Below are 25707 nucleotides of genomic sequence, written 5' to 3'. Positions count from 1 at the left end.
AGCCAACACAGGGCGCAAAGCAGGACCCAGTCCTGGGCAGGGTGCCAACCCACCGCAGGACACACACACGCCCACACACCTAGCACACACTAGGGCCGATTTAGAATCGCCAGTCCACCTAACGTGCATGTCTTTGGACTATGGGAGGAAGCCGGAGTACCCGGAAGAAACCCACACAGACACGGGGAGAACATGCAAACTCCACGCAGGGAGGACCTGGGAAGTGAACCCAGGTCTCCTTACTGCGAAGCAGCAGCGCTACCACTGCGCCACCGTGCCGCCCTTGTTCTAGTCACAGTTGTTTAAATATTCTAAAGTGCAGGTAGGTCAACACTAATGGGTCATGCAGATATCTTCGGTTATGAAAGATGATGCTTTGACTTGATAGCTAATGCTGTTGAAGTTTATAGGTGTGAAGAAGTCGATGTCCTCCCAGAATAACTGGGAATACAGAGGGAGGACTTAGTGAATTGGGAAATTGTAGAGGGAGAAGTGTTGTATACTGTAGATTAAATAGGCTGAAATCTAACAAATCACCAGAACCAGGTAACATTTATTCTCAAGAGCTTAAGGAAGTTAGTAAGCATATTTATAAACCCTTGACGCATATTTTATTTTTAAATATCTGTGCATACTGGCGAAATTCTTAATGACTACAGGCTGGCAAAATTTAATCCTGTTGTAAAAAAAAAAAAAAAAAAAAAATGATTGGGCTTGTTTTAGTAACTAAAGGTTACTATAGTGTATGTATGTATATGTATGTATATATATATATATATATATATATATAGTTTAGGTAGAATGCCTAGAGGGGGCTGGGTGGTCTCATGGCCTCGGAACCCCTGCAGATTTTTTTTTTCTTTCCAGCCGTCTGGAGTTTTTTTTTCCCCTGTCCTCCCTGGCCATTGGACCTTACTTTTATTCTATGTTAGTTAGTATTGCCTAATTTTATTTTTTAATATCCATCCATTATCCAACCCGCTATATCCTAACTACAGGGTCATGGGGGGTCTGCTGGAGCCAACACAGGGCGCAAGGCAAGGAACAAATCCTGGGCAGGGCGCCAGCCCACCGCAGGACACACGCACACACTAGGGACAATTTAGGACAGTCAATGCACCTAACCTGCATGTCTTTGGACTGTGGGAGGAAACCCACGCAGACACGGGGAGAACATGCAAACTCCACGCAGGGAGGACCCAGGAAGTGAACCCGGGTCTCCTTACTGCGAGGCAGCAGCGCTACCACTGCGCCACCGTGCCGCCCCCCTATTTTTTAATATATTTTGTCTTTTTCCTCCATCCTGTAAAGCACTTTGAGCTACATCATTTGTATGAAAATGTGCCATAGAAATAAATGTTGTCGTTGTATAGGCCAATAAGCTGTGCTGCAAGCAAATTAGTGGAAAAGATCAAGCACCACATGTCTAGAACAGGTGTATTAGCAAATAGTTTGTACAGATTCTGATGAGGAAGGTCATGTTTCACTAGTATGCTGGAATTCTGTGATGAAGCAACAAAAGCAGATGATCAAAGAGGTGCATATGATATCATTCATCTTGAATTTCTGAAGGCCTTTGAGAAGGTCCGTCATGATAGGTTAGTGATCATACTGAAAGAAGTGGGAATTTACTGCCTGATCTGTAGGTGGGTAAAATATTGGCACACACAGGAAACAAAGTGATGAAGGAAACCTTTACAGAATAAGATGATGTTAAATGTGGTGTCCCTCAGCAATCTTTTCTGGGGCTGCTGCTATTTTAATACACAGGGTGAGTAAAAATCATGTTAACATTTGAATGGCGGAAACAATTTATTCACAAAACATGACTTCATATGTGCAAGATGAGTTACAGGAATGTCTCAACCAGTTCGCTGTCATGTTCAACACATGTACCTACCATATGTGGCAAATAAACTGTCCACAAAAATTGTATACAAGTATATACATAGCAGCACCATTAGTGTTAACATAATTTTGATTCACCCTGTAGATACACAATCCAGAGAAGAATGTTATCGATAAGCTGGTTAATTTTGCAGATGGTACCGAACTAGGTGGAAGGACCGATAATGTAGGATTTGGGATTTGGACAGCATACAGACAGGCTTGGGCAGATTTGTGACAGATGGAATTTAATGTTAGTAACTGTAAAGCATTACATGTAGAAATGTTAAATTTGAATACACAATGAGAGGTCTGAAAATTGAAAAAATCCCTCATGAGAAGGTCCTGGAAGTCACAGTGGACACATCGCTGTCTACATCCAGACAGTATACAGACGCGATCAAGAAGGCTCATTGGATGTTAGATTATATATTACGATGTGCGGGGTACAAGTCAAAAGAGGTTAACACACTAGTGAGGTCTCTCCTGGAGTACTGTGTTCAGTTTGTTTTCTCCAGGTTGTAAAAAGACATAGTAGCACTAGAGAAAGTCCAGAGAAGAGTGACTAGGCTGCTTGTGGGACTAAGATGTAGGAGCTCTGAGGTGAGATTGATGAAGCTAAATCTTTTCACTTTAAGCACTTGGAAATTAAGACCGAATATGATTAAAGTGTTTAACGTTATGAAAGAAATTAGTACAGTAGTAGAACGAACTGATAGTGTACATAAGTACGGGATATTTCCTTAGAACATATTAGACCTCAGTAATATCATTGAGGGTCATTTGAATGCCATTGCATACCTACGAGTATACATTGTGATGTGCCATGGCCACAGTCCAGTCTTTTTCTCCAAATGGATAACACACTATGTCATAAAGCACTCATCATGTCAAGCTGGCTCTATAGACATGGCATTGACTTCAGTTCATTCCAGTGACCCACACAACTCAAAGATCTTAATCCATTAAAACACACGGGATGAAAGAATTTAATGAACTTAATGATGAATTTGAGTCTGCAGGAAAAAAATCTGTAAGGAATGTTTCCAATTCCTTGTTGAATCCAAGGCTTGAAGTGGATGGCAGTGAGTTCAGTTTACTTCAATGGCCTGCACAGTCCTCAGTTCCTCAATCCACTAAAGCACGTGGAGATGAGGTAGAATGGCGGAAAGAATTCAATGAAAATTATGATGCAGTCGAGTCAGCAGGATCAGAATCTCTAAGGAAGGTTTCCACTGCCTTGAATCCATGGCTTGAAGAATTCAGTCTGATCTGAAGGTGACAGGTTAATAGATAGGTAGTAGTTGTGTAAGTGCGTCAGTATGTTTGAATGCGCAAATGGGGGGGGGCGCCACGGGGGTTTGCTTTTTACAGAAGATTAAAAAGTACTAGAACAAATAACGAACCCCTCACATACACAAAAAGAATTGCAAAAAATCGGGAGTGCGCTCCCCTCGACTTTCTCGTATAACGAGATAGAGGAAAAGGTCATCAGAACCACTTCCAATTGCATAATATTTCTTAAATATTAAATCTATTTGTTTCTCATCATAACTAATTGATAATATCCATACACAATCATTTATCTCTATTTATTATCAAACTTTATGTTAAAAGGATATTTTCGCACTTAGGGAGGTCGAAAACGGTGGTGGAATTTTTTCATTATTACATATGCATTTCCTTGATTACGTGCAAAGTAAAATGAGTCATAGTCACCTAAAAACATAGAAAAAGTGTGAGTATTATATAATATATGGTGCAATAAATTGCTATAGGTAAAACTGGATTTGGCTATATTAAATTATGATGATGATGGTGGGGGAAAAAAAACAAAACGTAAAATTACATGTATTACCAGGAACACGACGAGGATGTAGCAGCTTATTGTTCCTATTACATCTTTATATTTACATGGCATGTTCAATATTTACGTATTATTGTTAAACTGATGATGTATAAATTAAAATTAATAATAGTTATTGAAAGAGTATGCATTATGTTGAATTTAGTTTTTAATATCACGCACACATTTATATTTCCATGATACAAAAATTGTTGGTTGTGTAAATAAAATACTACTTGTGGTTGAGTAATTTTTCTCAAATTTCATATCTGTTTGTTTTTTAATCTTTATAAATACAGTGCATCCGGAAAGTATTCCCAGCACATCACTTTTTCCACATTTTGTTATGTTACAGCCTTATTCCAAAATGGATTAAATTCATTTTTTTTCCTCAGAATTCTACACACAACACCCCATAATGACAACGTGAAAAAAGATTACTTGAGGTTTTTGCAAATTTATTAAAAATAAAAAAACTGAGAAAGCACATGTACATAAGTATTCACAGCCTTTGCCATGAAGCTCAAAATTATGTTCAGTTCCATCCTGTTTCCCCTGATCATCCTTGAGATGTTTCTGCAGCTTCATTGGAGTCCACCTGTGGTAAATTCAGTTGACTGGACATGATTTGGAAAGGCACACACCTGTCTACAGTGGTGTGAAAAACTATTTGCCCCCTTCCTGATTTCTTATTCTTTTGCATGTTTGTCACACAAAATGTTTCTGATCATCAAACACATTTAACCATTAGTCAAATATAACACAAGTAAACACAAAATGCAGTTTGTAAATGGTGGTTTTTATTATTTAGGGAGAAAAAAAAATCCAAACTTACATGGCCCTGTGTGAAAAAGTAATTGCCCCCTGAACCTAATAACTGGTTGGGCCACCCTTAGCAGCAATAACTGCAATCAAGCGTTTGCGATAACTTGTAATGAGTCTTTTACAGCGCTCTGGAGGAATTTTGGCCCACTCATCTTTGCAAAATTGTTGTAATTCAGCTTTATTTGAGGGTTTTCTAGCATGAACTGCCTTTTTAAGGTCATGCCATAGCATCTCAATTGGATTCAGGTCAGGACTTTGACTAGGCCACTCCAAAGTCTTCATTTTGTTTTTCTTCAGCCATTCAGAGGTTGATTTGCTGGTGTGTTTTGGGTCATTGTCCTGTTGCAGCACCCAAGATCGCTTCAGCTTGAGTTGACGAACAGATGGCCGGACATTCTCCTTCAGGATTTTTTGGTAGACAGTAGAATTCATGGTTCCATCTATCACAGCAAGCCTTCCAGGTCCTGAAACAGCAAAACAACCCCAGTCCATCACACTACCACCACCATATTTTACTGTTGGTATGATGTTCTTTTCTGAAATGCTGTGTTCCTTTTACGCCAGATGTAACGGGACATTTGCCTTCCAAAAAGTTCAACTTTTGACTCATCAGTCCACAAGGTATTTTCCCAAAAGTCTTGGCAATCATTGAGATGTTTCTTAGCAAAATTGAGACGAGCCCTAATGTTCTTTTTGCTTAACAGTGGTTTGCGTCTTGGAAATCTGCCATGCAGGCCATTTTTGCCCAGTCTCTTTCTTATGGTGGAGTCGTGAACACTGACCTTAATTGAGGCAAGTGAGGCCTGCAGTTCTTTAGACGTTGTCCTGGGGTCTTTTGTGACCTCTCGGATGAGTCGTCTCTGCGCTCTTGGGGTAATTTTGGTCGGCCGGCATTTTGTGTTTCCTTGTGTTATATTTGACTAATGGTTAAATGTGTTTGATGATCAGAAACATTTTGTGTGACAAACATGCAAAAGAATAAGAAATCAGGAAGGGGGCAAATAGTTTTTCACACCACTGTATATAAGATCCCACAGTTGACAGTTCATGTCAGAGCACAAACCAAGCATGAAGTCAAAGGAATTGTCTGTAGACCTCCGAGACAGGATTGTCTCGAGGCACAGATCTGGAGAAGGTTACAGAAAAATTTCTGCTGCTTTGAAGGTCCCAATGAGCACAGTGGCCTCCATCATCCATAAGTGGAAGAAGTTTGAAACCACCAGGACTCTTCCTAGAGCTGGCCGGCCATCTAAACTGAGCAATCAGGGAGAAGGGCCTTAGTCAGGGAGGTGACCAAGAACCTGATGGTCACTCTGTCAGAGCTCTAGAGCTCCTCTGTGGAGAAAGGAGAACCTTTCAGAAGGACAACCATCTCTGCAGCAATCCACCAATCAGGCCTGTATGGTAGAGTGGCCAGACGGAAGCCACTCCTTAGTAAAAGGCACATGGCAGCCAACCTGGAGTTTGCCAAAAGGCACCTGAAGGACTCTCAGACCATGAGAAAGAAAATTCTCTGGTCTGATGAGACAAAGATTGAACTCTTTGGTGTGAATGCCAGGCGTCACATTTGGAGGAAAACAGGCACCGCTCATCACCAGGCCAATACCATCCCTACAGTGAAGCATGGTAGTGGCAGCATCATGCTGTGGGGATGTTTTTCAGCGGCAGGGACTGGGAGACTAGTCAGGATAAAGGGAAAGATGACTGCAGCAATGTACAGAGACATCCTGGATGAAAACCTGCTCCAGAGCGCTCTTGACCTCAGACTGGGGCGACGGTTCATCTTTCAGCAGGACAACGACCCTAAGCACACAGCCAAGATATCAAAGGAGTGGCTTCAGGACAACTCTGTAAATGTCCTTGAGTGGCCCAGCCAGAGCCCAGACTTGAATCCGATTGAACATCTCTGGAGAGATCTTAAAATGGCTGTGCACCGACGCTTCCCATCCAACCTGATGGAGCTTGAGAGGTGCTGCAAAGAGGAATGGGCGAAACTGGCCAAGGATAGGTGTGCCAAGCTTGTGGCATCATATTCAACAAGACTTGAGGCTGTAATTGCTGCCAAAGGTGCATCGACAAAGTATTGAGCAAAGGCTGTGAAGATTTATGTACATGGGATTTCTCAGTTTTTTATTTTTAATAAATTTGCAAAAACCTCAAGTATACGTTTTTCACGTTGTCATTATGGGGTGTTGTGTGTAGAATTCTGAGGAAAAAAATGAATTTAATCCATTTTGGAATAAGGCTGTAACATAACAAAATGTGGAAAAAGTGATGCGCTGTGAATACTTTCCGGATGCACTATATCTATGCAAAACTTGAATCATCTATCTGTAATTATAACCATAGTTTACTTGAAAAAATCTGAAATTTGTCCAGGTAAATTACCACTTCCAGACGCCAGAATTGGTCCAAAAGTTGATAGAATTCCTTTATTTTTTTATGTAAAGCAGGTGTATAAAATCTCATTGACTGAAGTCAAAGTGTTTTCGAGTTATCATGTTTACACACGGACAGACATAATTTCAAAAGTGGTATTTTCGGACTCAGGAAGGTTTAAAACGTCAAGATTCATCAAAATCTTGAGGTCAAATTTTTTCACGATTCCTATACTTTCTCTATATTATGTATACGAGAAAGTAAAAAGACGTCAACTTCTGACTACAATAACATTTATTTTTATAGTATGTTTTCATACAAATGATGGAGCTCAAAGTGCTTTATAAGATGAAGAAAGAAAAATATAAAAATAAGATTAGGCAATACTAAGTAACAAAGAATACAGTAAAGTCCAATGGCCAGGAGGACAGAAAAAACAACTGACTACTGGTAAGGGAGCAGTGATGGTGAGGTAGAGCTGCATTGTTGTAAGTATGAAGGAGCCTCAGTAGCGTTTTTGACACACTTCTGCTAAATAATTTGTTGGCTGAAAGTCCCCAGTGCTGGTGTGTCAGAGAGAGGATGTGCAGCATTGTTCATCATGGACATCAGTTTTGTCCATTTTTTCTTCCACTACCACCTCCAGCAGGTCCAGAAGGCTTCCCATAAGTGATCCTGCCCTCTTAATCAGCTTTAGATTTGATGGGCCTCTCTTGAAGTGATGAACTTGGCGAAGCACCTCACACCAACTATCACAGAGTTATTGAACATCTAAAGGATGTCACTAGCTACATCAAAGGATGGACAGAGAGGCAGACCTGTTAGGGTGCACACTGAGCTTGTGTACAGTCCCTGTTGTCAGCTCTCTTCAGCATAACCCCAACAGCGAAACAAATATCCTCGTTAGTGGTGGCTAACTGCATTAGAAATGTCTTTGCCCTGGTTAAGTTGCCCTACCTGGTTCTTTAACTGAGAAATATTCGGTGCCTCCCTGTTTGATGGTATTTCATGTTGCCTTTGGCTGTACATAAGAACAATAATATAATAAAAATCTGAAATCTGAAAGTAATGTAATTACATCTTTAATTTGACAGCATCCTCAATAAATATGGTATGTTGTTGGAAGTTTAAGCAAACAAGCTGTGTTGGCTTGTTTGTTACCACTGCAACTGGTAAGATTTCAGCATTTATGTGATGACTGAAGATTAGAAAATGCAGTATCTCCTGGTCTGAAATATCTTAATTTCTGTTGTGACATGCACATGTTACAGTCATAGTTTGGTCTATAATCATGAATTTTCAGATTCGCATTGTCTTGTGTTCATTGGTAGAGGAAGGTCGTATGGAATGTTTTCTCAGGACACCTTAGACGACTTAATATAATTGAGGGTCATTTGAAATCAACCACACGCCTATACGTTGTGGTGTGCCACAGTCTACCCTCTCTCTTTTTTTTTTTTTTTTTTTTAATTTTTAATTTATTTATTTATTTTAATTCAAATGGATAATACACCATATCATAAAACACTCTTGATCTCAAGCTGGTTCCATAGACCTGACATTGACTTTAGTTTACTCCAGTGACCTGCACAGTCCCCAAATCACAATCCAGTAAAGCACATTGCGATGATAGAATTTACTGAACTTCATGATGCGCTCGAGTCAGCAGGAGCAAAATCTGTAGGGAATGTTTCCAGTTCCTTGTTGAATCCATGGCTTGGAGAATTCAGGCTGATCTGGAGGCAATAGACAGATATTTGGTCTATAAGTATGTCCGTTGTGGCCATCAGGGAATGCACCAGCTCCCCAAACCCAACACAGACAGACACCAGGCACAAGTCCAGCACAAAACAGGTTTTTATTGATATGTGGGAGACTCTTTCCCACCACAGCACAGTTACAGTAAGCACAATCAAATAAACAACATTTTGCCTTCTATCTTCTTCTCTTTCTTTCTGCCTCCACTTCTCCTCTGCCAAGCTTTGTCCCCCTCCTCCTGCCTCTGTTTCCCTGAGTGAAGTGAGGTTGGTAGCATGCAGTGCCACCTCAGGATCCCAAATTAGGGCCTGAGTGTAGCTGTGCAACAGGTGACACCTCAGCACCGCACTAGTTGAAATGGAATGGAACAGTGCGAGGCTGTCCCTTTTATATTCCGCTGGGACCACTTCAGGTGGCCCATTAACATTATTTAGAAGTCCTCCCAGGTGTGGTGGAAACCCAAGGCAGGGCTCTACAGCTCCCCTTGGTGACCCCCACTTAACCCAACAGGGCTGTGCCACACTCCAACTCCCATGGAGCCCTGTGGGAATCTGAGGTGCCGCAACAACCTGGGGGGGCTGTCATCTAGTGCTCTGGGGGAGGCATTGCCTTGAGCACATCTGCTCCTCTGGTCCTTCTAGTATATCTGCCTGCTCGCCAGGAAAAGGCCCCGGCTGTTTGTCACAATGTACACACAAGGGGGGTCCGTTAGCTTATTACAGAAGCTCAAAAAATAGAACAAACAACAACCCACTTCAAATACACAAAAAGAACTGCAGAAAGAAGTCAACTTTCATTTCGACATGACTAATGATAAGGCAGCACTGACAGGGACACATTATAAAGGCGTAATGCTGTAGGTGTGAAGGAGCCTCAGTAGCATTTTTTTTTTTTTTTTTTGACATTCTGCTAAATAATTTGTTGGCATGAAAGTCCTCCATGCTAGTTTGTGTCAGGGAGAGGATGTGCAGCATTTTTCATAATGGCCATCAGTTTTGTCTTCATTGTCTCTTCCATTACCACTTCCAGCAGGTCCAGGTGGCATCCCGTGACTGATCCTGTGCCTTCTTTCTTAATCAGCTTATTGATTCAGTGGGCCTCTTTTGAAGTGATGTGACCGACCAAGCACATCACGCTGACTATCACAGAGTTACAGAACATGTGAAGGGTGTCACTGGCTATATTATAGGATGGACAGATATGTGGACACTAAGCTTGTGTGCAGTCCTTGTGGTCAGCTGTCTTCAGTGGAACTCCCAAGAGTAACATCAATGGGGCTCACCTTGTTGTATTAGGAGTATTTTTTTTTTCCCCCGTGTTTAAGTGGCAGTACCTGGCTGTTTAAATGAGAAATATTCAGCACCTCCCTGTTTGACGGCATTTCATGTTGCCTTTGGCTGCACATAGGAGTAGTAATCAAAAAAATAAGAAAATCTGAACGTACTATAATTACATCTTTAATTTGTCAGCATTCTCAGAAAGCACGGTATGTTGTTGGGACTTTTAAAGCAAACAGGATATATCAACAGAACACCACGGCGGTTTCAACTGCACTCGGCAAGAGTTTAGTGGTTATGTGATGATTGAGGAGTAGAAAATATCAACTGGTCTGATAGGTCAATTTCTGTTGTGACACGCACGTTAGAGTCTTAGGCTACCAGTCAAACGTTTTAGAACACCTCGGTTTCTTTTACAGATTTTCTTCAAATTTAATCAGTTGAAATGCAATGAATGACCTTAAATGGTGGAAAGGTAAGCAGGAAACTATCAAGAGGTTTACATTTAGAGTTTAGGTTAGCAAAAACTGAGAAAAAAAATGAAATCTTCTTAAACAATACGCTACCATGGTTGTTCGTTTATCTATACCGGGATTTTAAATCACCTGTAGCTCGCAAACTGTTTGACCTATTGACCTGAAATTTGGTACACATGTACTATGTGACATCTACTATCCGCTTTCGGGGTGACCTCCAAGGTTATTCCTCTTTTTATATTTATTTTATTGTAGAATCAACTCTAGGCAGTGGCCAATTGGGTGGCAGTGTGGCGCATGCATACGGTTGCCATTCTCATTCCCTACCACCTTCGCTGTCACTTCCTCTACCACTTCATATCATTCTTGAGGCAGATGGAAGACTTCAGTGCCGGCTTAAATGAAAAATTTAAGGAAAATGTACAAAGTAATTGCAACACAAACACTGACTTACTGTATATACTCACGGATAAGTTTTCCTGTGGATAAGTCGGGACTTGATTTTACAGTATAATTTCTGGTATTTTATAATGTCGGTCGCATAAGTCAGATGCGGAAAACTCATGCTCTTGGTAACAGGGGATTATGATATGCTAACACCCACCTGAGAGAGTAACCATGGAGCACACAGCCTTTTTTGTATGTGGGGTGAGGCAATGTGCTGTACCAGGGCATGCTCTCCTAACCTCTTTGTCTCTCACCTATGTGACCACACAGTAATACCCAAACTATTCCGAATCAACGTTTGCACTGATTTTTTTTTTTTTGTATCTCACACCCTCATACACCTTTATCATAAGAGCATCCCTTATATACCATGGAGCGTTCAATCAGAAGAAAATATGAAGCTGGTTTTAAATTAAAAGTCATTGAAGTAGCGAAAGAAATTGGTAACTGTGCTGCTGCAACAAAATTTGATGCATCTGAGAAACTGATGTGAGATTGGAGGAGGCAAGAAGATGTATAAAAAAAAAAAAAAAAATGTCGCATTTTTGAACGGGCGTACAAGTCAGGGTCTGAATTTTTATTTATTTATTTATTTTATTTTTTTTAATGATTCATTTTTTGGGTTATATATACGTGAGCATATACAGTAATCCCTCCTCCATCGCGGGGGTTGCGTTCCAGAGCCACCTGCGAAATAAGAAAATCCGCGAAGTAGAAACCATATGTTTATATGGTTATTTTTATATATTTTAAGTCCTTATAAACTCTCCCACATGGTTTATAAATATTCCCCGTACAGTTATACAGCATAAACCCTTTATATTCTCTTAGTTATTAGGTAAGATTCGTTGAAATTATGTATGTAAACACAGTTTATATACTACTCACAAACATACGTATCGTATATCATTGAGGAGTTTTATTTAATACGTAATACAGTTTTAAGCATATTGTAATTGAGTAGGTAATATAAAAATACGTGAAAAATCTATAACATGTAAATGCTGTACATAAAACCAAAATGTTATTTTAAAGATACTGTAGAGCGTCTCCGATCTCACATTTGTTACAACCATTACGATAGTCAGGCCACCGGTAATAAATCCCTACAATGCAAGGAAAAAATTGTATAAAATGTGTGCACAGTTACAATAAACGTACATACATGTACTAAGTACGTAGAAAAATAGTTTTGGGTACTCACCAACTTGTCAGATAACGATGACATTTACTGCACTGTCACAGCTGTTCTAAAGGAGTCTCTTCAGGCGACTGTGTAGTACCGCCGTCGTCTTCTTCCACTGAAGGCGTAGTAGGCAGTGTTTTGCATGTAAGGAACATCGTGATGGGCAGTTGCTGGCGCTGCTTTTTCATTTGTGTAAAGAGGTTCCTATACACTTCCGTGGTGCCGTCAAGAGCATTTTTAAATTGCAAAGAACGAATCATTTGCGGGTCCCATTCTTCAACTGACGTCTGAAGTCAGCCAATCAGCACCCAGGAGCTTAACCGTGTGCTCTGATTGGGTAGCTTCTCAGCCATCCGCCAATAGCATCCTTTGTTTGAATTCAAATGGGCAAATCATCTGCGGAAGCACATGTACTGTAGACCGCAGACGTCCGGGAAGCAGTGAAAAATCCGCGATATATATTCACATCTGCTTACATTTAAAATCCGCGATGGAGTGAAGCCACGAAAGACGAGCGCGATATAGCGAGGGATCACTGTACGATAATCAGTTTTAACGCAAAAAGATGACGACGAAAGAAGAGAAGAAGCTGAAAGTTAGGGTGGAGAAAAGAAGAGCTGCTCAGGAAGCAGCATGTGCATCAACCTCTGAGCAAACAAATGCTAAACATACAGAGAAAGAGGATGAAAACTAGGAACGCTCAAGTCAAATGTATTCAAGTGTATGCGCCGTTACTGGTGAACTTCATAATGCATCAGGAGAAAAATCTCCAATTGGTTGTTAAATTCTTGGCTTGAAGAATTCGGGCAGCTCTGAAGGCAATAGACTGATGGATATAAAGTATGTGCACAAGTATATACTGTACATATAGGTAAGGGGAAAATGTGGCTTTTTATTGAAGCTCTGGAGATATCGCAACAAACAACGACTGCACACAAAAACAATTCCCCCCCAAAAAAATCAAACTTCGACTGATGATAAGGGAGCAGTGACTGTGAGGCTCTGCTCTTAAGTATGAAAGCGGCCCAGTATAGTTTCTTGGCACACTTCTGCTGTATAATTCACACTGGCCTATCTTTTTTTTTCTGATCTCCTCAGACGTCCCTCTCCTTCGCTTTCTGCGGTCCATCTTCAGTGTGTGAAACACGATGACTCCAAACAGCTGAGTGACAACTTTTCTCCATTTAAATTGGCCGAATGATTGATTTGAGACCTGTGTGTGAGTAGGAATTCAAGTTTGAAAAATCCCTTCAATCCAGTTATTTATTGATAATCTTTTCTAAGGGTCCCAACAAATTTCTGCAGGCCATTTTAGAACATCTTTATAGAACAAGCAACACTTGATCTATTTTTACGCATGCTTTGTTTTACTCAATGATACATCAATGGCATGCTGGTATACAGGGGACAACTGTTTCTTATTTCATCTTTTTAGGAGTGTGTGAAAAGGAACAGCTTCCGACACACGTTAAAAGGTTTGGCGCAGCCACCCGTATAATATTCCTGGCTGTAAATGGTTTTTCGAATGATACAGAGCTGTTGACAGTACTGAATCCAAGATAGAACTGATGAGGGTTGGGAAAGATGGCAGCTTTAAGGGATCAGACCGGAAGTAATGTAGGGTAACTGGAAGTGATATCCTTCTGACATCACTCTGTGCGCCAGAACCGTAAGTGACATTCTTCTGGGCGCCGGAACCGTAAGTGACATTCTTCTGGGCGCCGGAACCGGAAGTGTCATCACTGACTCAGATAGGTTTTCCCGCAGCTGGTTTGTAGAGATAACAGGAGAAGGTTTAGTGCACCCCACCCTCCCCTGGCCTGGCGTGGAATTACCTTTACTTTCATTGTAACCCTTTTCTTAATGAGTGACCTGTTTTTGCTGCTAATTAACTTCTTTTGAATTAACTTGAAGACTCAGACCCCTTAATTGTTTCTTTTTCCCTAATTAGCAGACAAAACAATAATGAGATACAAAATGAGCCAAAACAACTGGTGTCTATCATACAATACTGAAAATTGAGAAAGGTGAAGGTCTCCGGAATGTCAATCTTCTCAGGTCCCTAAAACATTTCATCAGAGCTCTTAGAAAGAGAAAATCAACAATTTTGGAAATGTCTGCTAATGCACCACGAGAGCAACAACAAGCCACTAAATTAAAGAATTGCTTTAATTAACGACAAGAATTGGCACCTCATTAAGCAGCTGGTTGGAGTAAAATTGTTTGGAGTTTGATGTCCACACTTAGATGGGCTTCTGTTGGCTCCCTCACTTCACATTTCATTTCTGTTTGGGTGCCATTTAAGGAAAGAAATGAAGAAATTCAGGGGAGAAAATCTTAAAGCAATTCAATTAAAATATACAAACCATCATCTTTGAATGTTGCAAGACTTTTGCCTTGTATGTAGATCGGGGTAATTACATTCATTGCATTCCTAGTCTGAATCACAATCTGATTGTATTACAAGATGGTAATTAGTAGCACAAACAGGGTTAGAATGAAAATCTGCAGCCATGGTGGTCCTCCAGGACCGGACTTGGTGACCCCTGCAGGGGGTCTACCACAGTAGCAAGTACTGACATAAATGACCAACTATGTACCTACTCTGCTTTGTTTCATGGGGGAAACGTAGCTCATTATAGAAGTTCAGTAAATATTATAACAAACACAAAGAACAAACAAACAAACACAAAGAATAACAGAAGAGAAGAAAAAGTTCGACTTGTCTAAAGATAGGTGAGTAGTCACTGTGTTGCATATTAATGTAGGATTCTTGACACACTTCGACTGAATAATTCTCAATGCTGGTGTGTTAGAGAGAGGATGTGCAGCATTGTTCATGATGGCCATCAGTTTTGTCGTCTTTCTCTCCTCCACTGCTACCTCCAGCGGGTCCAGAGGGCTTACCATGACTGAGCCTGCCTTCTTAATCAACTTGTTGATTCAGTGGGGTTCTTCTGATGTGATCTTTATGGCCAAACATGTCACACTGGCTATCCCACAGTGTATAGAACCTGTAAGGGATGCCACCTACCAGCATTAAAGGACAGAGAGAGAGAGAGAGGTAGACTTATTAAAGGGTCTTCCGCGTAACTCCAGGAGTGTTACAGACCTACTCGTCAATGGTCGCTCATCTTGTGGCTTTAAGAATGACTCCGTCCCTGGTTAAGTGGCACAATCTGGCACTTCAAATGCAACATATTTGAATCCTCCCTGTTTGACAACATTTCTCGTTGCCTTTGACTGAACATAAGAATGATTATATATTAAAAATTTAAATCTGAACATAATTATATTTTCAATTTGACAGCATTTCTTAGTAAGTATGTGGTTAGTTTTGTTGGGTGTTTGCACCTTAACCAGTCGGGTGAGAGGCAGTCGCAGCAGGGCGGTATAAGCACGTAGTATCCTTAGTGAACTTTGTGGTGGGAGTGTGTGTGTGTGTGTGTTGTTGACGGCAGCATCTGCAAATGCCCCGAGGAAGGGTAAGTTTTGCCAAGTGAGAAATGAAAATCAAAGTCAGTCATGGAAAAATTCCTTTACAATCACTGATAGCAATGTTTTACATTTTGAGCTGTTGCTACATATTTTTCGGTGTGTGTGTGTGTTGTGTGTTTCAGTCAGGTCACTGCTTTTATTTTATTCCATGTTTAAAACTGCGTTTGATATCATGTTTGTGGTGTAATTTGGGTTTCGGTTCCTTGCAGAATTGTTAAAACGATTTGCATTATATTGTTAAGTCCCACCATTTGATTTTTAAGTGAGTACTGTCATCTTGTCACCTTGTGGTTGCCACCATGTATCAACAGGAAGTGCGTCCCCTGTGACGTCGTCATTGCCACAGTGCAAAGATCAGCGTCGTGCGTTCCTGCTTGTCCTTATAAACTATCCCACATGTTTTATAAATATTCCCCGTACAGTTATACAGCAGTAGCCTCGTTTCTTTTGAATTAACAATTAATCAACTTTTGTCAGGGTATCTTTTGATTTTGACATTTGCTTAGGGCACTGCTTCCCAAGTTCGGTCCTAAGGATTTCCTGTGGCAGCTGGTTTTTGTTTCAATCAGCTTCATAATCAGTGACAACACCTGATAACATGGATCTCATTTAATTAGCTGGTATTTATTTTTCTCTTATTGGTTTGGTTTTTGTCCTGACGTGGCAATGTGAATTGTGGGACCTTCAATCCACAGGTAGGTCTGTCTGTCTGTCTATCTTATAGTGCCTTTCACGTCTCTCTGTTATATAGTGCCTTTCACACCTATCTATCTATCTATCTATCTATCTATCTATCTATCTATCTATCTATCTATCTATCTATCTATCTATCTATCTATCTATCTATCTATCTATCTATCTATCTATCTATCTATCTATCTATCTATCTATCTATCTATCTATCTATCTATCTATCTATAACGTACAGTTAAATCTGCAGAAGACGGAGGTTTTGATGTGTGCCTCAGTCAAAGAATTGTGAAGATCTCTACCTCCATTCAAACGTGACTTCCTAACCTGGGTGTCAATTTTGGTTCGTCTCTCACCTTTGATGCCCATGTCAGGGGTCACCATCGTTGTTGTTTCTAACTTACTCGTACATGGTGATTTTCCTTTCTGTCTTTCTGTCTGTGTATTCGTCCATCTATTTTACCCATTCAGTGTCTTGGGGACTGCAGATCATGCAAACTCCACACGGACCTTGGCCAGGCTGTCATCGAAACCCAGTAAACTAGAGTTGTGATGCAAGTATTGGCCACCACTGTCCCACATTGTTGCCCATACTCTGCCATTTACAGCCTAAGCCTGAGGTAGGCTATAGTTCCCTGAGGCCCTAAATTGAGTTAAACAGGTTTCAGAATTTATGCACGGATGCTAACTCTTCTCTTTTTCTTTATCAGAAACTGAACATTCTCCAAAAACAGAAAGTTTCAGCCTAGAGCAAAAATCAAAGTCTTCACGGAAGAGAGTCCATTATATGAAATTCACAAAAGGTAAGTGTACAAGAATTTGAGGAGATCTTCAGCAACCGAGTGTTTGAATTCTTTACCACTCAAATTTATATGTACTGTATTTAAAGCTTATGTCCGATTTTTTTTTTTTGTTAATTTATTTAAAGAAGGGTAATAGATAGATACTTTTTTAATCCCAAGGGGAAATTCACATACTCCAACAGCATACTGATAAAGAACAGTGTTAAATTAAAGAGTGATAACAATGCAGGTATAACAGACAGACAATATCTTTGTATAATAACATTTACCCACCCGGGTGGAATTGAAGAGTCGCATAGTGTAGGGGAGGAACGATCTCCTCAGTCTGTCAGTGGAGCCAGGACGGTGACAGCAGTCTGTCGCTGAAGCTGCTCCTCTGTCTGGAGATGATCCTGTTCAGTGGATGCAGTGGATTCTCCATGATTGACAGGAGTCTGCTCAGCGCCCGTCACTCTGCCACGGATGTCAGACTGTCCAGCTCCATGCCTACAATAGAGCCTGCCTTCCTCACCAGTTTGTCCAGGCGTGAGGTGTCCCTCTTCTTTATGCTGCCTCCCCAGCACACCACTGCATAGAAGAGGGCGCTCGCCACAACTGTCTGATAGAACATCTGCAGCATCTTATTGCAGATGTTGAAATATGCCAGCCTTCTAAGGAAGTATAGTCGGCTCTGTCCTCTCTTGCACAGAGCATCAGTATTGGCAGTCCAGTCCAATTTATCATTCAGCTGCACTTCCAGGTATTTATAGTGTCTGCACACAGTCACCTCTGATGATCACTGGGTCCATGAGGGGTCTGGGCCTCCTAAAATCCACCACCAGCTCCTTGGTTTTGCTGGTGTTCAGGTGTAGGTGGTTTGAGTCGCACCATTTAACAAAGTCCTTGATTAGTTTTTTTAAATTTTTTTAATTGATTAATGACAGCTAACATACCACAGACTATATATAGTCATTCCATATGTGTACCTCAGACAGTTTTACAATAGTTGAGCTATTTTTTTATTATTATTTAGCAGAGTTCTCAACACAGTTACAATTAGGAATAAATTTGAACAGAAAGTAAGCTGTGGGTGGCTTCAGTTGGCTTCTGCGTGTGCAGGTGGAGATTTGTCACCTCAATTTGCATTTTCTCTAAGGGAACACAAGGATGCCACAACAACATTGTGTTTGCAAAGTGCATCATATTTTATAGGTGACACAGGTGAGAGCCCTCTGCGAGGCTGCTGGTTACAAAACAGCTTAGCACCTTGTTTATTTTCAGTATTCTTTAAATGGCACTATAAAAGGCCCAATCTGTCTCTCCCTATTTCTTTATGTCGCTTGTTACCTTTTATGTGTGTACGCTGTGTGGAGCAAAAGAGTCCCAGGCTTCCAAGTGAAACAGAAGAAGAGGCTTTTAATAAGAAAGTAATAAGAAATAGTAATAAAGAGTAAATACATGTCTGCTGGTTTTGGGAATATGATGACACCACAGTCGAGTGGGCATATCTGTGCAGATACAACTTCATTAAATTGCACAATGAGCTATTCTGTGAGATAAAAATGTACTTGATGAAATTCTTAAAATGGCAGTTGTGGACGAAGACTCAGACAAGACAGCAGGTGTGGTTATATAGCAGCTTTATTTTTTAGCGTCACAGTGAGCAGAGTTTCAGAAAGCAGGCAATCAATATTACTTGACAGCGTCAGGGCTTTTCTGAACCCCGTCTGTCGGGTGGGGCAAAGTTTTATACCCCTAGAACGCGTGATTTAATATCATTATGGAATGCAACAGTCATCTCTCAAGGTTGAAGTTTTAAGCAGCTTCATTTCTAAAACAATGATCTGCTTAGCCCTCTCAAAGTACACCGTGTCCTTGACTGAAGTTTCTAAGCTTTGCAGAAAGATATTGGTGGCTTGCAGCTGCAAAGAGAAAAATAATAAAGTAGGCAGGCGCAGGCTTTTCATGATAAGAGGAAACGGGATAAGGCAGACTCATGTGAGGAATGCTTAGACTTTGAGTCCCTTGGACAAATATTTTTCTGTTTGCTCATCAAAGCATGCTTTTACATAATGTATGGTTTCGTAAAGCTTACTTCTGCTTAACTTCTCAGACATGGATTAGTACAAGGGAACGAAGAGAACATTCATCTTCCACACAGTCAGCAAAGTTTATCTGAATACTTTTATAAGGCACTATATATAGTACATAGTGTATATATATATATATGTACATTTTTTTTTTCATATATAGTGGCAAAGGCGCTATATAGGCGTCGACTCGACACAAACTGACAACGGAGGCATGTGTAAAATAGCCAAACAGAACTTTTAATTTTTCTTCAGCCATGGGGCACGTCTTCCCTGTGTCCCACAGGCCCAACACAGTCCCCAAAAACATCAAAGAAAAGAACCCACACCACAAAACACTCTTCTTTCTCCTCCAAGGCAGCTTTGTCCTCCTCCTCCTCCCAACTCTGGCGCCTGGAGTGGTGACTGTCGGCCTTTTTTATAGCCCACCCGGAAGTGCTGCATGTGCTCGTTGACCTACTTCCGGCTGCACCTTCAGGTGTGGCTGCGTTTCTGCCCAGACGAGCTCATTATGCCGTGCAGCATCCCCTGGCAGTGACCACGGAGCCCAACTGGAATGAGCTTCGGTGTTCCAAACTATTGGCCCCAATGTAACCCGGGGGGTGGGGGGGCTGCCAACAAGTGTTCCGGGGGACGTAGTGAGCATCATGTGACTGCTCCCCCGGATCCAGTGTCAAAGGGGCATTCCGACCGGGCATGGGTCCCGGCCATCTACCACAGTGTGTATATATAATAAAATATATACATACACTGGCCACTTTATTAGGTACACCTTGCTAGCACCTGGTTGAACCCCGTTTTGCCTTCAGAACTGCCGTAATTCTTCATGGCATCAACTCAACAAGGTCTTGGAAACATTCCTCAGGGATTTTGGTCCATATTGACATGATAGCATCATGCAGTTGCTCCACATTTGTTGGCTGCACATCCGTGATACGAACCTCCCGTTCCACCACATCCCAAAGGTGCTCATAGTGGATTGAGATCTGGTGACTGTGGAGGCCGTTTGAGTACTGCAAACTCATTGTCGTGTTGGAGATGATTTCAGCTTTGTGACAAGGCATGTTACCCTGCTGGAAGGATCCATCAGATGATGGGCACACTGCGGTCATAAAGGGATGGACATGGTCAGCAACAGTGCTCAGGTAGGAAGTGGCATTTAAACGATGCTCAGTTGTCCCAAACTGTGCCAAGAATATATCCCTCACACCATTATACCTTCTCCACCAGACCAAACCATTGATACAAGGCAGGATGGATCCATGCTTTCATGTGGTTGACCCTACCATCCGGATGTCACAGCAGAAATCGAGACTCTGCAGACCAGGCACCATTTTTCCAATCTTCTATTGTCCAATTTTAGTGAGTCCGTGTGAATTTTAGCCTCAATTGCCTGTTTTTAGCTGACAGGAGTGGCACCCGGTGTGGTCTCCAGCTGCTGTAGCCCACCTGCTTCAAGGTTTATTATATTATGCATTTAGATATGCGTTTTTGCATACCTCAGTTGTCACAAGTGCTTATTTGAGTTCATGTTACCTTTCTATCAGCTCAAACCAGTCTGGCCGTTCTCCTCTGACCTCTGGCATCAACAAGGCATTTTCACTCAGAGAATCTGCTCACTGGATATTTTCCCTTTTTTGGACCATTCTCGGTAAACCCTGGAGATGGTTGTGAGTGAAAATCCTAGTATTCTGAAATACTCAGCACAATACATCAACAACCATGACACATTCAAAGTCCTGGGGGGTATTTTTCGTACGTGGATTACTCGCTTAGCCGGATGTAATTGTTGACGATTTGGCCTGATCCTGGATCTGTCGGTTTTTTGAAACTCTTGCTGGAAGTGTTGTCATAGCAACGCATCCAAATCCGCAAACCTGCTCGGAGCAGGTTTGTTCTGCGGAAACAAGGATTAGTTTACACACGTGATCAGTGACGGTGTGGAAGTCATCCAGTCAGGGCTTCGCCGTTCATGAATGAGCGACCAATTGATATTGATGTGCAAATTATAGGAAGAGAATTTCATATAAAGGGTTTTGCGCGATCGGCAAGATCCTTTATTGCCCCCGGAGGAAATTCTGTACGAAAGATACCGCTGTAGCCGAGGGGGAATATTGTACCTCAAAGATTTATTAGCTCCGTATATTCGAAGTCAAACTCGGCGAAGTCGGGCTCTCACAACCACACAGACAGTAGGCATTGCTTTGAGGTTTTTTGCAAGCGGCACTTTTTTATATACTGTAGGCGATGCGGAACATCTGTCGAAAAGTGCAGTTTGCCAGGCAATTCGTAAAGTCTGTTTGGCTCTGAAACATTTCCTTCAGGTTTTCATTGTGTTTCCTGGACACCTGCGTGTGCAGACAATAAAAGAGGCGTTTCATGCCATTGCAGGTAGGTAATACACAGGCTAAAACACCCACAGTTCCATAAAGAATCTCAATCAGCCTAACATTCTCATTACCAGAATTTCCAAATGTGATTGGGGCACATGGGACTGATCAGAGTGGAGTTTGATCAAACATTATTTGGAAAATGTACCTCTCCTCCTGATGAATAATCAGACACAGTGTCTTCATCAAATATTTGACCTTCGTTAATATCTCGTTGGTCAGACACAGGTTCAAGGGATATGACATTCCCTGCAACTGACCCAACAAAAAAGAGGGCTATATGGAACATACCTATAGCACACATGGAGGACAAATATGCAATGACCATCCTTTACCTGAAATGAAGTGACCACTGCATCCTGCCACTGGTTCTGAGGAGGAGCTTCCCCCTGGAATGCCCTCAGAAACAGGGCGATGGGCATTTTGCTGGAGAGCCAACTCTTCTGCAGGGGTTAGGTCTGGACCGCGTGGACCTCCACCTGTTTTTTGCTTGTCTGCCTCCTTATTAGCTTTAAAATTAATGTTTTTTATATTATATATGAATCTTTATGTCAACAATTCTTTAAATAGTTATATACCAATATTTACCAGTTTGAAGTATATTCTTGTACTTCACTTTAACCTGTTCCCATGTTCTCCTTGTGCTCACGTTTGATCTGGAATTATGACATATTAAATAATAATTAATCTGACACATAGGAAATGAAACGCTGCATTCAGTAAGTACAATGTACACTACTTAGCATTTAATTTTTTCGGCCACTTTTTGCCAGCCGTCTTTTCTGGTCAGGGCTGCTTTTGCAGTGTTACCCCTTGTGTATATTAAATCTTGAAATTCTTCGTGTCCTTCGAATAAAAGGTCTTGCGCCGCGTGTGTGAAAAAAAATGCGCCCATTCTTTCGTCATTTTGTTGCAGCCTATCAAAGACTTGCTGATCATGTTTTCTAGACTCAATATATATGGGCTTTTCACTCCGCGCGGGGGCGCGCATTCATCTCGTATGATTAGATCCAGCTACACTAATCTAATACACAGCTGCGTTTGAAAAACCGACTTATCTGGATGAGTTTCACTGGCATTAACTCATTCAAGATGAGGCACTTGATCTCGGATGGTTTAAGCGACGTACGAAAAATACCCCCCTGATGTTAAAGTTGGAGTTTTTATTTTATAGGTCCACCCCCTATACCTTGACCCCACTACAACTGGGCCCTGAGGTTAAACAGATTGTCACCTCAGGTCCCTTATGTTAAACTTTACCGTGAACCCTTGTTCCTTATGTCCTCTCCTATTTAACAACCCTAATCTTAATTTTTGTAAATACACAGCCCTAATCCTAATCATTGTTTTGGGTCCTGATGTTACAAATTACCTTCAGGGCCCTAACCTTTAACCAATATTTAATTGCTTTTATAATGTTCTTTATTGTCTTATTTAACTGCTTTTAAATGCTCCAATAACCCAAATTTTAATGGCTTTTTAAACTCTATCTATTGTAGTACAGTACAATCTCTCTTAACTGGCCTCGCTTTAACCGGCCGACAGGTTAACTGGCCTGTTAAAATAAAAAAAAAATTTAATCCTGAGTTGTTCTTTATATTATATGTATGCACTTCCTTCTTTCCTGGAAGGTGAGAGGGCTCCTACTTTCAGAGTGATTTCCGTTTACATATTCATTTATGAATTTTCCACGTTGCCTTCTTCTTTCTACCTGGCGGCTCCCCTGCTTCTCCCATCGGGCTTCGCAAAAGGGAAGTCGCCCTACCTGCAGGTGCAGCTGCCTTCCACACTGGTCCGGTAGCCCTCTGATCCCTGGCTATGTCGGGCTCCATCCGGATCGAGACTTGGGTTCTTTCCACAGCGGCCAGGGCGCTCATGCTGGAGCTAAACCAGCCCAAAGCCTCCACGACTGCCGCTGCCTTTCGACGGCCAGTTGTCTTCAATACCAGTCACTCCAGCTTCGTGATCGCTCAGCTGGAGCAACCGCTTTCTTCAGCCCCACCGAATGTCGGCCAAACACTCATCTGCAGGGGCTCACCTCACAGCTGCCTGCCTTTGCTCCATCGAATCTGCTCTCGCTCTCCTGCACCGGCTTTCCTCAATCTGCTTCCTTCTCCATTAACCTCCTGTTCTTTCCTGTTCTCCCCCTAGCCACCTCACGCTTCTAATTATCACGGGGACAGTTACGGATGCGGACAACTCCTCACCTGTTCACTTAAGCTAGGATCGCCCGTATCACGAATTCCCCGGTAACCGATCGTCCACACATACTCGCTAAGCTGCGACTGCTGTGATTGTTTATTTAAAAAGTGGCCTTTTTGACTTCAGCTGTGGACCCACTACACCACACTGTCCAGTCGTTGCACGAGAAAAGGACTCGTGTGTGAAATCGTGGATGAAGCCTTGTGGATATGGTTTCTTGAGGAACGTCGAAGAAGTACAGTACATACTTCAGAAATATTTTTCTACATGAAAATAGGTATGTGTCAGATTAACCGGCCAAAACAGCAACCGGCCATGGGTCCAGTCCAGAGTTGGCCGGTTAAGAGGGAATTGTACTGTATTTTAACCTATTATTTATTCCAAATTTCAAGTACTTTTTAATTTGACCAGTAGGGGGTGTCTTTTTTTTGAACGCGCTACTTGAGTTGCAAATCTACTCTCTCTCTCTCTCTCTCTCTCTCTCTCTCTCTCTCTCTCTCTCTCTCTCTCTCTATATATATATATATATATATATATATATATATTTTATTAAAAATAAAAAAATTGAGAAAGCACATGTGCATAAGTATTCACAGCCTTTGCCATGAAGGTCAAAATTGAGCTCAGGTGCATCCTGTTTCCCCTGATCATCCTTGAGATGTTTCTGCAGCTTCATTGGAGTCCACCTGTGGTAAATTCAGTTGACTGGACATGATTTGGAAAGGCACACACCTGTCTATATAAGGTCCCACAGTTGACAGTTCATGTCAGAGCACTAACCAAGCATGAAGTCAAAGGAATTGTCTGTAGACCTCCGAGACAGGATTGTCTCGAGGTATATATCTGGGGAAGGTTACAGAAAAATTTCTGCTGCTTTGAAGGTCCCAATGAGCACAGTGGCCTCCATCATCCGTAAGTGGAAGAAGTTCGAAACCACCAGGACTCTTCCTAGAGCTGGCCAGCCATCTAAACTGAGCGATCGGGGTAGAAGGGCCTTAGTCAGGGAGGTGACCAAGAACCCGATGGTCACTCTGTCAGAGCACCAGAGGTCCTCTGTGGAGAGAGGAGAACCTTCCAGAAGGACAACCATCTCTGCAGCAATCCACCAATCAGGCCTGTATGGTACAGTGGCCAGACGGAAGCCACTCCTTAGTGAAAGGCACATGGCAGCCCGCCTGGAGTTTGCCAAAAGGCACCTGAAGGACTCTCAGACCATGAGAAAGAAAATTCTCTGGTCTGATGAGACAAAGATTGAGCTCTTTGGTGTGAATGCCAGGCGTCACGTTTGGAGGAAACCAGGCACCGCTCATCACCAGGCCAATACCATCCCTACAGTGAAGCATGGTGGTGGCAGCATCATGCTGTGGGGATGTTTTTCAGTGGCAGGGACTAGGAGACTAGTCAGGATAAAGGGAAAGATGACTGCAGCAATGTACAGAGACATCCTGGATGAAAACCTGCTGCAGAGCGCTCTTGGCCTCAGACTGGGGCGATGGTTCATCTTTCAGTAGGACAACGACCCTAAGCACACAGCCAAGATATCAAAGGAGTGGCTTCAGGACAACTCTGTGAATGTCCTTCAGTGACCCATCCAGAGCCCAGACTTGAATCCGATTGAACATCTCTGGAGAGATCTTAAAATGGCTGTGCACCGACGCTTCCAATCCAACCTGATGGAGCTTGAGAGGTGCTGCAAAGAGGAATGGGCGAAACTGGCCAAGGATAGGTGTGCCAAGCTTGTGGCATCATATTCAAAAAGACTTGAGGCTGTAATTGCTGCCAAAGGTGCATCAACAAAGTATTGAGCAAAGGCTGTGAATACTTATGTACATGGGATTTCTCAGTTTTTTGATTTTCAATAAATTTGCAAAAACCTCAAGTAAAGTTTCTTCATGTTGTCATTATGGGATGTTGTGTGTAGAATTCTGAGGAAAAAAAATTAATCCATTTTGGAATAAGGCTGTAACATAACAA

The 25707-nt window shown here is 41.8% G+C and overlaps 1 protein-coding gene across 1 annotated transcript in view; it reads left to right on the top strand.

The window, feature by feature from the left end:
• Positions 1-25707, top strand: part of pinx1 (PIN2 (TERF1) interacting telomerase inhibitor 1) — a 259762-nt gene that overhangs the window by 28743 nt on the left and 205312 nt on the right. The window contains exon 5 of the mRNA XM_028796384.2: positions 16980-17072. Within this exon, the coding sequence (XP_028652217.1) occupies positions 16980-17072 (93 nt within the window). The remainder of the gene's footprint in view (positions 1-16979; positions 17073-25707) is intronic.

This window comes from Erpetoichthys calabaricus, chromosome 3 (assembly GCF_900747795.2).
Source record: "Erpetoichthys calabaricus chromosome 3, fErpCal1.3, whole genome shotgun sequence".
In the NCBI taxonomy this organism is placed as follows: domain Eukaryota; kingdom Metazoa; phylum Chordata; class Cladistia; order Polypteriformes; family Polypteridae; genus Erpetoichthys; species Erpetoichthys calabaricus.
This window is presented reverse-complemented; position numbering and strand designations above follow the sequence as displayed.